Raw genomic sequence first — 11,144 nt, forward strand, 5'->3', positions numbered from 1 at the left:
CTTTTTTTGTTTGTAGGATGCTTAGATGGTTTTAGTCATCAAAAGTTTATCGTCTGTTTCAATGGTTTAATTTAAGGTAAATTCAATTTTGAGTACTTGGTTCTGTAAAATTACCAACTTATGGTATATATTAATCATCCTTTAGATGATGAATGCCTCAAAACGACAGAGACAATTTGCTGCTATCTGGTGTACACACATACAGGTAAACATTATCAAAATTGGTGGATTTTGGAGTTATTGCAGCAATTCAAAATGCAGGGGGGCATTCGCAACGCAATACAAAGTGCGGGGGGGGTTATTTATTTTTAACCCGGTTAGAAGGCTGCTACAACCACTATGTGGTCTTTACAATCTAGAGACCTTGGAACTACGAGATTTTATCAATCTTCAAAAATTACCCGAGGGCACAAAGAACCTAACCAACCTGTGGCATCTTGATCTCCCAGATCGTGTTCCCCATGACCCGGTGCCACCTGGGATTGGAAGACTAACCAGTCTCCAGACACTGTCAGCTTATTTTATAGGGGAAAATGCAGAGCGGCACATTATAAGAGAGCCGAAGGATGCAGTAAACCTTAGAGAGGAGAGGTTTGCACCTCTGGTCTACGAAATGTGGTCAGTGTACAGGATACCATGGAAGCAGATCTGGAGAGTAGGTATGACCTTGAGAAGTTGGTATTAAGTTGGAATTACGGACGACCGTTACCAGGGGATGAGAAGGAAGAGGAGGATATCTTCCAAGAGAGAGGAGTTGTGGAAGAGGACATTTTACAGGATAGCTTACTCATGGAAGAAGAGAAGGGTCCTTTTTGTGATTGAGTAGCTACAGAAGAAGAGGTGGAGGACTATTGGAAGGATGCAGGGAAGAAAGAGGATGAAGATGTAACTGCATTTGCCGAGGGTCTGACAACAAACTCCGTGTAGGAGATGATAGATGGGTTTAAGAAATTGGCTCATACCATGAAGGGGTTGAGCAAAAGAGCATTGAAAAGGAAGCCACTTTTCCTGATGTGGTCAATGAAGAGATTTGGGAGGATGGGGAGAAGGAAGAAGATGAAGATAACAATGCATCTTCATGAGGGTCTAGCAGCCTAGGCTGCAGAAGAGATGCATTATGGTTTGTTCGAACCACGTTAATTAGTAAGAGGGTTGAACAAGAGAGCACTGGGAAGGAAGCTGCTTCTCCCGATACAATCAAGGAAGAAATGGTGGAGGATGAGAAGTGATGATATCTAGCTAGCGTACATGATGAGCTGCAGGTCCTACTCAAAAACTCGATTGATGAGGGCATTGAGCATGAGTGTGCTGCCAAGAAACATGGTTTGCCTGCTGAAGAAGTTGAGTAGGTAGAGGTGCATGTTCTCGAAATCCTCCAGCCTTTTTGTGTGATCGCATGGTGCAGGTCTACCTTTTTCATCCCAAAAAAAAAAAGGAGAAAGAAGGCAAGCCGCCACGCATCGAAATCATGGAATTGTTTATATAATGCTATTACTCTGACTGGATCGGAGATGCTTCGTTTTTCAAACTGGTACCAATTACCCTTAGAGGATGTTTGGTATGGGATGACAGCCCCAGAATCAAGGATATCCGGATAAAGGTGATAAAATTATCGTGTTATGTTACATCTTAGTAATGCGGTGATATCGGACCACTTCTACTTTTCAAATCATCGTTCGGTCCAAAACCCATCTTTGAGGACCGTTATCCAACATTACCGGAGCGCAGTGATCTTAGATAAAAATATGTTGACCAAACTATCCTTCATAGCTGTGGGGAGACTCCACGAAAAAAAAAAAACAATCCTTTTTTTTCGTTGCGAGTCGTTTGGGTTACTTGTGCATCATCCTATCACCGTGCTCTTCCTTCTTCCTCCAAGGGAATTCTTTGAACCAACAACCGAGGCGTCGAAGCGGAGGCGTCAGAGCAGGGCCGTTGCAGTTCATCCCCGAAAGAGGTAAGCCTCCCGACCACCTTGTTTCCATTTTTCCTACCCTTCCTCCTCCCGATTCACTCAGGAGGATAGGTAAATTAAAAGAAGAAAGAAAGAAAGAAAGAAAGAAGAAGAAAAAGGGGAAGAAGGGGGTGGGGACTCACCTGTGTGCGGCCGTTGCCGGCATCGCGGGGAGCGGCCGCAGATGTCGCAGCAGCCGCCGGTCTCGGCTTGGCCGCAGGCGTCGGCCGCAAGCATGGCCGAGGGCGCCGCCGGCCGTGGCCCAACCCCTCTCGTGTGGAGGACCTCTCCTTCTTGGCTTCGTGTGAGGAGATAAAAGGGAGGGGGAGGGTTGAGAAGAAGAAAGGGATAAGAAGAAGTCTGAGAGAATTAAAGGAAAGAGAGGAAAAGAGAGGAGAAAAGAGGAAAAGAGAAGGAGAAGAAGTTGGGAGAATAAAGAAAAGAAGAGAGAGGGCTTTGGGAGCGAGAGAGAATGTGTGCGGGTGAGAGAGGGCTTGGGGAGTGAGAGAGAATGTGTGAGGGTAAGAGAGTGCGTTAGAGAATGAAAGAGATGAAGAGGGACAGAAAGGAACGGGAGAAGTGGGCAAAGGGAGGAAGAGAAGGTTCTGGAGGAAGGAGAAGAGAAGAAATAGAGAAGAAAAAGAAAAGGGAAAGAAAAGAAAAAAAGAAAAGAAAAAAGAAAAGAAAAGAAAAGAAAAGAAAAGGAAAAGAAAAAAATAGAATAAAATGCATAAATAAATAGTGAATAAGTGATAGAAAATTAAGATAAAAATAAATATTAAAATAGATGAATATAATAAATAAGAGACAGAGAGAAGTCACTTTGAGGATGTACCTCTTCTCTCTCTACAAAATTAGTAGTTTCTAGTCAAATTAACCTATCAGACTTGAGACTCATTCAAGTCCAATTCGGGGTTTTAAGTTAGAATTAATTAAAGAACAGTATATAATTCGTTATTAATCATTTGATAGGTACTGAGCATTCGTTGGCTGAGATTAGGGTTTCGAGAGCGAACCGAGATAAGTAACTCGGTACTTATCTTAAAGTTTTCAAATCACTATTTAATTATAATTATAAAATTGTATTATTATGATTTTTTTTATAGCATGGTGGATGAGGCCTTTCTGTGATTTCTTTATTATAAAAAGGTTATCATATGTCACTCTCTGGTTAGAATTTTTCTTATTGGTTTGGCTAGGATTATTCTGTTTTGGGGATCTCTGTTGGATTGGGCTTTTGACATCTAATTCACCATAGTTTTGGTTGGAGAATTAAAGGTGGTTTTGATGTGAAATTTTATTGGATTTGGTTCTCTTCTCCACTCTTGGCTAACTTGAATTTTTTTTTTTAATAACTAAACTAGTAAAGATTTTGCACTTTTCTTTTGAGATTAAAAGAAAGCTTGCCATGTAAATTTAAATTGTTTGCATTATTGTTTGCAGTAATGGCTCGATTTTCAAGATCAAGGCATTTGCAGTTACTTGGTGCCTTACTTTTTCAAATGAAAATGATGGAGTACAAATACTTCAGCATACAACTGCTTACGACTCTCATATTTAGGAATCAATCTAATTTGAGATTAAGTTGGGATATGGATTTAGTTAGTAAGCAGTACATAAAGTCTACAAATTTGGGTAAAATTGTGTTCTATAGTGACTTAGCCTCTGTTGAAAATATACGAATGGATAGGAGAGCCTTTCACGAATCATGTCATTTACTAAAAACACAAGGAAGACTCAAATCCTTTAAAAACATGGATGTAAAGGAAATGGTTGCCATATTTTTACATATAATTTCACATGATGTGAAGAACAGGATAATTAAGAGACAAGTCACCCGTTCTAGCAAAACAATAAGTAGACAATTCCATGCCGTTCTCAACTCTATGTTACGTCTCCATTCCATGTTGTTATGGAAACTTGAAGTTGTGACGGAGAACTGTATATATGAAAGGTGGAAGTGGTTCAAGATACTCTTTACCACTACTTTTAGTTGTATCAATTAAATTATACTACTAAACTAAATAAACTATCTTATAAATGTAGAAATGCCTCGGAGCACTTGATGGAACATACATAAAGGTCAATGTAGAGAAGGTCGACAAGCCTAGGTATCGAAGCTGCAAGGGTGAGATTGCTACTAATGTCCTTGGTGTTTGCACTCGAGACATGCAATTTATTTATGTATTGCCTGGGTGGGAGGGATCGGCTACTGATTCTCGAATGCTTCAAGATGCCATTTCGAGAAGAAATGGCTTAAAAGTGCCCCAAGATAAGTAAAAAAATGATTAATAGAATAGCGAAATTCTCATACCAAGTGATGCATTACTTATTTTGAAACTAATTATCATATTTCACAATATACAAGTTACTATTATCTATATGATGCTGGATACGCAAATGCTGAAGGCTTTTTGGTTCCTTATAGAGGACAAAGATACCATTTGAATGAGTAGAGATAGAGTCAACAACCCACAAATACTCATGAGTTCTTTAACATGAAGTACTCTAGGGCTCGGAATGTTATAGAGAGGTGCTTTGGGTTACTAAAAGGAAGATGAGCAATTATAAGGTCTAAGTCATTTTACTCTGTAAAAATCTAATGTAGAATCATAAGTGCTTGTTATCTTCTTCACAACTTTATCAGAGAAGAAATGCCTATTGACCCAATGGACATCGAGGTTGTTGAGGATGTCACTAGCTCACAAGAGGAAGAAGTTAGGGATAGAATAACCTATGTAGAGACAAGTGATGCTTGGGCTGCTTTCAGGGAGAATTTGGCAAATGATATGTTCGAGCAATGGATGAATAGTCGTAATGCATAAGCTAATATGTTTAATAAAATTTCTATTTGTAGTTGAACAATTTTTTTCTATTATTTTTGTAATGTCACCATTTATTTTGCTGTTGTTTTATCTATTATGTTTGTTATATAATATTCGATGATTTATTTATCACTTCTTTTATTCAATTAAATATGTACAATTACTTGTGTCCAATGTGTGCAAAAATATAATTGCAAAAATGTTAGGACCAAACTGCTCGGGATTTAGGTGGAATGATAGAGAAAAATGTGTGGTGGCAGACAAAGATGTTTATGACCTATGGGTGAAGGTATTATATAAATATCTGCTTTCTAGATTTGCTTTCAATTTATGCCTTTTCAATATAATTCTTCACTTGTTTATATCTCTAAAATTATTTAATAATCTTTGTTTTGTGTTGACAGAGTCATCCCCATGCAGCTGGCCTGAAAAACAATCCTTTCTCTTATTATGAAGACTTGTCAATTGTGTTTGGTAAGGATAGAGCAAATGGGGAGGGTGCAGAGGATCCAGCTGATGCCTGTGAACAAATTGAGAAAGAGGAGGAAGCCTTAGGTGATACTATGAGTTTGGAAGATGATATGGATGCTAAGGGAGGTTCTCCTAATGCAATAGATTCACCACTATCTATTTGCCAACCTATAGGTGTTGGTACGAGTACTGCAACAATTAGCAACAAGAAAGGAGGCTTACTAAGTAAAAAAGAGAAAGCACAATGATACAATCATAGAGAACTTGGTCACTGAGATTGGAAGGATAAGCAGTGCATGTGAAGGGAGTAGGGAAGACTTCAAAGAATTGCAAACTTTTTTGAGAAGAAGGGGCAAAGTGATGAGAGGCGTATGGCTTTGTTTGAGGAGATTATGAAGATTGAAGATTTGAGTGAGGATGATATGTTGATTGCTGGCGAGGTCATTAGCAAAGATAAATCCAAAATTGCCTTCTTTTTTATCTTGCCTCAACAGTTTAAGAGAAGATATGTGCTAAAGCAGTTAGAGGACGGTGCATATAGACCCTCATTTGACTTTGATCCAATGTGATACTACTTAGACCTCCTCACAGCTATAATTGGCGGCGGTTTCTCTCATTTGACTTTCATGTTTAATTTTGCCTAGTGTAAATTTTATGGTTTGTTTATTATGGACATTTGTAGTGAAAAAATACTTTAGATGTTTGTGGATTTGGTAGAGTTTTGATGTTTATGGCTTTTTAATGATTCGAGTGTTACAATTCTTAGTGTTATCCTATTTTATTCATGTGTTGGCCACATAGACATTATATATATAGATAATATCCAATAGAACTAGTATACCGAATTTTTCACATTTATTCATATAGATATTTTATTCATGTGAAACCTGAACTAGCTAAATGAGCATATAACTTCCATTTTATCTTGAAAAGATTTTGAATTCCTTCCCGTTGAATAGTTCTTAATGACTACAGATTTTTTGAATGGGACCCAAACCATAAAACTAAATTCTTTGGCAATTGGGCCGACTCATGGTAGTGTTAATAGAATAATAAGAACATGTTGGATATTGTAACAATTTAACTATAATTCAATTTGTTCAAACTTGACGTCATGAAGAGTATTGTTGATAGAACGAGAATATGGTCTGATTTTCTTGTGATAAGGGCTACTAAAAGTAGAATATGTGACAAAATTATGAAGCTATTATAGGAATTAGCATATTGACTTACATTTTTGATTAATGAGAATTAAAAACACATAAAAATCCATCTAAGATATATCAAGGATATTTGTGGTATTATGTGGTCGGTGATCTTGGATTCCCGTACTATACCAAACAAGTTACTCATGGATATCCGAGGATTTTTAATCACTGGACCATGGCCTACCAAACACATTGATCTTAGATCACTAGGGATTAAATCATCCCAACATTCGAATTACGAAGATCTTTGATTACCATGGTGATCCTGTTGGGATTACCAAATGCTCCCTTATGGATTGCTACAGAGGTGAAATCCTACAGGCTGCTCGGGCAATTGCCATCCGCTCGGGCAATTTCCATAGAAAATAATGAGAGAGTGGAAAGACGAAGCTTAATAAGGCATTCCTGTCGATGGATATGCTTTCAGATTTTCACGTGCAATATGGTCATATTGGATTAAAGCGTAAACTAGGGAAGCGGGGAGGAAAGAAGCGACGTGGGAAATGACAACGGGCGGACGTGCTTTATACATGAATTGGGTTGTAAATGGATCGGGTTTGGATCGGATCTCCACCGCAAATCTATAACCATATCCGAACTTTATAAGAAAAATCAAGTTTGGATCTATCAAAATAAGTAAGCCTCAAACTTACTTTCAAACTTAATTCATAATCAGATTCGAGTTTTTTTTCCTAGATTCAATTCAGAACAAGATTTTAGTGGACCAACTAGTTAAAAATTAAAACTGCAAGGACTTACACCTTAATAGTCCACCCTTCATAGTGAATATGTCGCAGATTACGGTGAGAAAGGAACACGTTGTAAGAGGTGAGTGAAGGATTCTGAAAGAAGGTCCAATCACTTTTGAAACAAATTAATTTTTTTTATATTTATTTTGGTTGAAACATAATGAAAATCTAAGTGCTAGCTAGAATTTTGGAACTGAAATACTAATAGATGAGGGTAAGAAGAATATACATGAGAAAAAAAAAAGCAAAATCCTAATATAAAGAAAAAGAACTAACATAAAACATGCAACCTATTCTTTTTCATATTTCTATATATATATATATATATATATATATATATATATATATATATTATCTATGTTTATGTATTCCGGTTTTTGAATTTTCGGTTCTAATGGAGCTGGATTTGAGTTTTAACCAGATAAGATCATTGAAAACTTTATTTGGATCCAGACCCAATCATTATAAAATAATTAGATCAAGTTATCGAATTTTCTGGTATTATTTATGCTGCTAAGTATAGAGGTATCACATGTGCCGACCCGCTCATAAAACTTCCATTTAACAACAAATCAGCTTAGAAATAGATATCGAGACATTCCATGTTCTTAGGGGGAGAGTACGATGCGCGCATAAACAATTTATGCGGAAGGGGGAAAAATCCGCATAGAACTAAATATGAAGACGTCCGGGCTATCGCCATTGTAACCATCCACGGTGCACAATTAGGTACGAGAGTTATCCTCCGGTGTATGATGAATCCCACATGAGGATCATCGATCATCATCGTGTATTAAAAAACCATCAAATTAGAAATCAACTACCGAATGTCCTCACGAGATTTATAGAAAATTACATAAGTAGCATGGTAAAGACGTTATTCCACCCAGGTCCGAGGACGTTATGGGTAGTTCTAAATACACCCCCCCTATTGCTCAGGACACCCCCCAAAAATTAAAAAAAAATACCCAAACTAACCTTTAGTGTAATTACCATATTGCCCTTGAAATTTTCTCAGTACACCCCCCTTCCTCCTCCTCCGTTTCGTGCTCCGTTCGGCACTGGATCGCCGAACAAAATGCTTCTGTTCGGCTGAACGGTGCCGAACAGAAGGCTTCTGTTCGGCGATCCAGTGCCGAACAGAAGGCTTCTGTTCGGCAACCCTCAACCGAACAGAATCCTTCTGTTCGGCGGAGGGGAGGGGAGGAGGGGTAGGAGGGTGGGGAGGAGGCGGCGGAGGGGGGAGGGGTAGTTGGAGGAGGGGGAGGTGGAGGAGGGGGAGGAGGAGGGGGAGGTGGAGGAGAAGGGGGTGGGAGGAGGAGGCAAAGAAGGGGGAGAAGGCGGAGGGGGATGCAGAGTAAGATGGGATGGGGATGGGGGCGGAGGTAGAGGGGTGGAGGAGTAGGAGGAGGGAGGAGGGAGGAGGAGGAGGAGGCAGAGGCGGGGCGGAGGAGGAGGGGAGAGGGATGAGGGGGAGGCAGAGGTGGGCGGGAAGAGGGGGAGGGGGAGGAGGAGGATGAGGAGGGGGGAGGAGGAGGAGGCAGAGGCGGGGCGGAGGAGGAGGGGAGAGGGATGAGGGGGAGGCAGAGGTGGGCGGGAAGAGGGGGAGGGGGAGGAGGAGGATGAGGAGGGGGAGGAGGAGGAGGCAGAGGCGGGGGTGGGGAGGTGGGGGGTGGGAGGGTGGGGGTAATTTAGGAATTTTTAATTTTTTAGGGGTGTCCTTAGCAAATGGGGGGGTGTAGAGAGTATTTAATTTTTTTTTAATTTTTGGGGGGTGTCCTGAGCAATAGGGGGGGGTGTATTTAGAACTACCCGTCTTTTTCTCCCCATCCTCTTTCTCCGACTATTAATCATAGGGGGGACGGCGAACTCCAGTAGGAATCCACCGAGCGACACCGCTAGCGCCCCGAAACGATCCGAGAGCAGCGTCCGGCCGGCCGATCCGATTCCAGCCGCCACCTCCATGGCGGACGCCGGTCCGCCGCGGGCTCGACCTCCGGACCGCAGGTCACATGCTCCGCCGGTCGGGGTCTCTCCTTCTCGCCTCCCTCCCCGCTCTTCTCCTCGCCGCCCTCCTTCTCCTCTCCTTCCGATCCGCCCTCCTAGCCCGGCACCCTCCGCCTCGCCCGCCGTCGCTGACCGCGGACCCTGCCGTCCACTCCCTCCTCTCCCGCCTCTCCCCCGCTGCCGCCGCCGCCACTGCCGCCGCCGGCCCCCGCTTCGTCCTCCCCCCCCCGCCGCCGCAGCCCCTTCCTCCAACTCACCCGACTCGGCACCTTCGACGACGATTTCTTCTCCGACACCGACGTTGCCGCCGCCGGCGACCGCCGCGTCTCCCGCTGGCCGGCGTCCTCTAACGCATCGCTCCCGTCCCCGTCCGCCTCTTTCTCGTCGACGGGGCCCTGGGGTCTCCAAGATCCCCAAAATCCGTCAAGATCAGGGTCCCGGAAATCCCTTCCTCCCCCTTCCTCTTCTCGTTCCCTGATGTTGAAGGCGGTGCTGATGATGCCACCGGCGATCAAGACCAGGCTGTCGATCTCCGGATCTTCGGCCAGGGACTCGAATTGGACCGCCAAGATGCAACGGTGATCCTCTATCTCCTCACCCTACTCTCGTCTACCCACGCCCTCGCCATCCTAGGGTTCATTCTCTTCTACACCTCTGTCCTCGGCGTCGTCTTCGTTGCCGTCACCACTTCCCTCCTCCAGAAGCGGGTCCCCATCTCCGGGACTATCTATTACGGCGCTCGATTGGGAATCCGGCGGCTCACGGGGTTCGTGTTCTTGCGGTGGGCTGCGAGGGATGCCCTGGTCCAGTTCCTTTGCATATGGTTCTTCGCCGACGTCGGGGACCAGAACGAGCTCTTCAAGCTTTTTGTAAAGGTCAAGCTCATGCCTTTCTCCCTCTCGCCGTTGAACCCGTGGTCCGGACCCCGCGACGAGGCGCTCTCCGGTTTCTTCTTCATCTGGGCCCTGCTCGACACGGTGGTCTCTGTCGTGTTTGCAGTTGTTCCATGGGTCGTGATCATGGACCATAATTTGAGAAGACGGGGGCGGGATGTGTTGAGAGAAGGGTGCTATTTGATATCGATGATGCCGGCCCAGACTATATTGATCAAGTGCTTGGAGACGATGGTCTGTGGGAATCTTGGCACGAGAATTGCAATGATGTTTGGGGGGAGGCTCTTTGCAGGGATATTTCATTCGGTGGCAGAGGTTTACTTTATGGTGGTCTGGCTGATCTTCTATGTTGCAGCACGGTGTAAGGATGGGGAATTGGAAGGTAGGAGGTTTGGAAGGCAAGATTTGGAGGAATGTATCGATGACCTGAGATGACTGCAGTGGTGGAGCTGGTGGCAAATACTAGAGGTACCATCAATGTCTCTTCTGTTATTTTTGTTGCAACTAAAATGCCATTTTTGCGAGTTATTTCCTATATGCTTCTGTAATAGAGTCAATGGTGATGAGGTGGGGAACGTGAGCTTGCATGTACAGTTTTGGAAGGAATGGATTGTCTGTACATTATTGTTGTCTGAGAATGTGGATGTGTACATTACTTGTAGGTTAATGGTACTTCAGAGTTGCCTCTGCATCAGTATATTGAATCCATGAAATCCATAAATTTTTAACTAATCTTCATATACTTTTCTTTGTAGAGTTCTTTATGATTCTTGCTTTAGAACACATCTAAAGTTGTCACATCAGGATGTTATACTTGGGAAATTGGAGGGTAAAAAATGTAGATATTTATGCAATGTTTTAAAAGACTAGCGCCTTGGCTGCATAGGTGATTGCTCCAATGTCTTAGATCATTTTCAGTATGGAGGATGAGACTGGTATATGAACCAATATTATGTATTGCCAAGCTGATACTAGTAATTGACCACTACATGTTATTTTATATGTTATATTTCATATTTTTGAATAGTATTTTTTCA

At 42.4% G+C, this 11,144-nt stretch overlaps 1 protein-coding gene across 1 annotated transcript; it reads left to right on the forward strand.

Moving 5' to 3' along the window:
• Positions 1-9,219: 9,219 nt before the first annotated feature.
• Positions 9,220-10,847, forward strand: LOC103708438. The gene is made up of 2 exons (XM_039115732.1): positions 9,220-9,479; positions 9,564-10,847. The coding sequence occupies exons 1-2, from the start codon at positions 9,220-9,222 to the stop codon at positions 10,540-10,542; spliced, it is 1,239 nt and encodes a 412-aa protein (XP_038971660.1). The 3' UTR covers positions 10,543-10,847.
• The last annotated feature ends 297 nt before the right edge of the window (positions 10,848-11,144 follow it).

Source organism: Phoenix dactylifera, chromosome 2, assembly GCF_009389715.1.
Source record: "Phoenix dactylifera cultivar Barhee BC4 chromosome 2, palm_55x_up_171113_PBpolish2nd_filt_p, whole genome shotgun sequence".
Lineage (NCBI taxonomy): Eukaryota > Viridiplantae > Streptophyta > Magnoliopsida > Arecales > Arecaceae > Phoenix > Phoenix dactylifera.